Raw genomic sequence first — 4,031 nt, forward strand, 5'->3', positions numbered from 1 at the left:
AAAAAAAAAAAAAAGTGGCCCTACCTGGAGGAAAGATCATAACCTAAGTGCTAATCATTGACTGATATTTTTAACCTTATCTACAAAAGTAAAATTCCTTATCTCTTCATTTCCAGGTACTGTTCAAATACCCTATCACTCAATGCCTTGCTGCCCCAGCCGTGTATCGAATGGTCCTTCAGCAGAAAATCTCCAAGTATGTAGCACTGGCTTGTAACTGCGTCTCTGGGTAGGATTTTAATGTTTCTGCTATGCCAAGGTTTGTTTTTTCTTTGGTTCTTTGATGATGATGATGGGGTGTGTGTGTGTGTGTGTGTGTGTGTTTGTGTGTGTGTGTGTGTCTGTCTGTCTGTGTGTGTCTGTGTGTGTCTGTGTGTGTCTGTGTCTGTGTGTTCATGTGTCTGTGTGTGTATCTGTGTGTTTTAATAATAATCAGTCGAATTAGTAAGATCAACACTTGGGTCTTTAGCCTTACCCCTTTATAGATTTATTCATTGATATGTGGGTTTCTTATCTGTGACATACAAAAACAAAAATACAAAATTGCCTATGGTGAAAATTTACAAATTGATGAACTATTAAAAATGCCTGTGCAATCACTCAATCACTCATGAATGTCAGAAAAAATAGGACACCGTTAATGCCTCAGAGACTTCTATATGCCTCCTTGTGTCACCTAAATAAAATGACTGTCTATTTTCGTGGCTGTAAGAAATATTCCTAAAAAAAATGGGTCTGCTTTTCATGCTTTCAATTTTTATATATATAGTCATGCATTATTCTGTGGCATTTGACTTTGTTTTCCAACATCATGTGTCTACAATGTATTAACGTTATGTATTTTTATGATTACTTTTTCTTCATTGTTATATAAGTATCACAATTTCTTTTATCATCCTATCATCTGCCCTTTAAAAACTCTGGAAATGTACACATATTCTAGAAACTCTGATGTTAATATCTCTCTCACCCCAACAGGTAGCTAGGCTCCAAACTGAGCCAGCTAAATAAAACCTCAGTCGTTTCCCTTCCATTTTATTCAAAAAATACAATTTTGTAGGATCTTTTACTGTCTGGAGACATTCTGTAAGGGAAATGGGAGAGAGATGGTACCTCATGATATCCCTAATGTAAACAACTACCTAAAGTTCTGCCCTGAAATCCCTCCTTTCTGGATTTCTGATATCTCTATCCCCTCCCCTCTCAAAATCTGTGTCCTGATTCCTGTTCTTATTTTTCTACAGTTGACCCAACCTGCCTTGATGTCCTACTCAAGCTATTTCTAGCCCTGGCTTTCAACACTCAGGCAGAAATAGAAAAGGCCCTCCGTGAGCACAGCCCATCCCTCACAGAAGGCAGTAAAGTTAGTTCTGCTACACCCTAGCTTCCCTTGGGGTCTCTTCCCTTAGCGTTTATGATTCATAAAGTTGTCCCTCTAAGACACATAGAAAGATTTTCTAGGGTGACTTCTTATGAGTCTTGTGAGTTCTTGTCTCCAACATCTTCTCCATCACTTACTCACCCTCTGCCAGAAACAGTAACAGGGATTTACAGAGAGGAATGCCATCTGTCTTTCTGTGACCATCAGTGAAATGACAGAAAGTAGATTTAAAAATGAGAAAGCAGACAGATAAATGATTGGAATGACAAAGATATACACTCTTAATGCTTTGTATTTTCTGCAAAGCATCCATGACCTGACATGTTTGCCTTTCCCTAAGTCTCAGGTTTCCCACCCTGGAGCATTGCACTACTGGTGGGGAGAGCCTGCTGCTTGAGGAGTTTGAGAAGTGGAAGCAAAGGACAGGCCTCCTTATCTACGAGATCTATGGACAGTCAGAAACGGTAGGTTACCAGGCTCCTTCTGCACCATTTCAGTGGGCCCAGCTACAGAGCCAATGAGCCAATGTGACCCAGTGTGTGCTGATATCTTCTTTGTGCACAGGACCACTGAAAGCCAACAGGAAAGGGGCTTTTGAGTTCTAAGATAAGTTATGCCAAATTCTCAGAAAGAAAATGTATAGCTCATCAACTCATTAAGAGACTGATGGGCTGAAAGCTGTTAGGCAAAATGTAAGAAGACACTTTGACACTGTGCTTGAGATTGTTAACTCAGGAGTGCCCCATCGGGGTAGTAGGATAGAAAGGTCTCATTCGCACTATGGAGACCACTGTCAGCAAACACTGCCAATTCTACACTCACAGTCTAGAGCAGCCACATGAAGAGGTGGTTGAGAGCTGGCTTTCAAAGTTCGTGTCTGGGTGTTGAGGAGGGCAAGGCAGGTTAAACTGAGATTATAGTGGTAGTAGATGAGAAAACAAAACGTTTCTGTATATGTCACATATACACAAGCATACAGTCATGCACACATACACATGCACACACTTAATGATAGCCCAGAGTGTCACTGAGTTAGCAGACAGGACATTTACAGTATCATGCACCTTGTGAAACTCAAGGACTCCACTAGTGGTCATCTCCCCAGATTTTTGCTATTAAAGTCTAATGACTGGATGGAGCCACTTCCTAGTATTCCTCTAGATAATAATGCCTGCTATTTCAGGGCCTATAATACATTAAATAGTTCATATCTTGGCCACATACCTGTCTGCTGTTTTTACCAAAACAAACAATCTGTAGTACAGATCCACCCCATGCTGGGAATAACAAGTATCCTTTGAATAGAGTTAGAACAATGTCTGGAACTTATATCCTACTCTCAACAATGGTCTCTATAGGAGGTCATGCATGTGACTCTGCTTTGGCCAACCTTGGTCTTCTTTTGTGCACAGGGGATCAGCTCTGCCAACCTCCGGGAAATGAAGAACAAGCAAGGCTCTGCAGGGAAGGCCATTTTACCCTTTGACATACAGGTCTGGTCTTAGGGTGCTGATGGAGAGCACTTTATAACTCACTGGGGTGGGATCATGTGCAATGACCGGTGGTAGAGACAGCCACACCATCACCCAAGTCATCCTACTCCTTGCTTCCTGTTTCCCTTGACATCTATGGAAGCTTGGGTGAGAGGTATGTTGGATACTAATGCAGCTTACTTGATGGAGAGATGCATCACACATGGTGCATGAGAAAGAAAAGTAAATAATTCCCTCAGGTGACACTTTTTCAGTTTGGAGACATGGGAGTAACATCTACATTCACATGAAACAAAGATCCCCTTGTCTTGGCTTCCATATTTGATGATTTCAGGGAATTAGAGAGTTTTATTTTATTTCCTGATAGTTTCTCCATGAGTAGGCCCCATTTACCTTACTAGTGTCTTGTGGTGAGCCAAGCAATAGCACAGAGGGATGGGCGAGTCCCACACTATGGAATTCACAGGCTTCTTATTCCAGATCATCGATGAAAAGGGCAACATCCTCCCATCCAACACTGAGGGATACATTGGCATCAGGATCAAGCCCACCAGGCCTCTAGGCCTCTTCATGGAATATGAGGTAACAGTGTCCCACCCAACCCAGCCTCAAGAACATGTGCAGGTAGCTCTGTATCCTGAGACTTCTTTGAGTCATCTTCTCTTCACTCTAGCCTAACAAAGTCCATGTTAACTACACTCATCTAAGATCTCTGCACATTGTTGCAGTCCTTCTGACCAAGCCCACTTGGGATCAATAGCTAAATGATGGGGTAGAAGATTGGCCTCAGAGTCACTAGACTTGGTCTCCAATAAGCCCAGCTGTCCCATCTCTCAGAAGTGATGCACATCTTACCAAGGCCAAATGATCAGTACAGGTCTAGGATCCGCATCTTTCAGGTGTCATGCCCTAAATTAGAAATTGGGGGCCAGGCAGTGGTGGCACACACCTTTAATCCTAGCACTTGGGAGGCAGAGGCAGGCAGATTTCTGAGTTCGAGGCCAGTCTGGTCTACAGAGTTAGTTCTAGGAGAGCCAGGGCTACACAGAGAAACCCTGTCTCGAAAAACAAAACAAAACAAAACAAAACAGGAGGGACACTTCATATTCATCAAAGGGATGATCTACCAAGATGAACTCTCAATTCTGAACCTCTAT

General features: G+C 42.2%; 1 protein-coding gene across 1 annotated transcript in view; it reads left to right on the forward strand.

Annotated features, from left to right (window-relative positions):
• Positions 1-4,031, forward strand: part of Acsm1 (acyl-CoA synthetase medium chain family member 1) — a 62,137-nt gene that overhangs the window by 47,280 nt on the left and 10,826 nt on the right. Inside the window, exons 8-11 of the mRNA XM_031388071.1 lie at positions 117-196; positions 1,722-1,845; positions 2,794-2,874; positions 3,355-3,456. Coding sequence (XP_031243931.1) covers positions 117-196; positions 1,722-1,845; positions 2,794-2,874; positions 3,355-3,456 — 387 coding nt within the window. The remainder of the gene's footprint in view (positions 1-116; positions 197-1,721; positions 1,846-2,793; positions 2,875-3,354; positions 3,457-4,031) is intronic.

The sequence above is a fragment of the Mastomys coucha genome, unplaced genomic scaffold (assembly GCF_008632895.1).
Source record: "Mastomys coucha isolate ucsf_1 unplaced genomic scaffold, UCSF_Mcou_1 pScaffold21, whole genome shotgun sequence".
Classification (NCBI taxonomy): domain Eukaryota; kingdom Metazoa; phylum Chordata; class Mammalia; order Rodentia; family Muridae; genus Mastomys; species Mastomys coucha.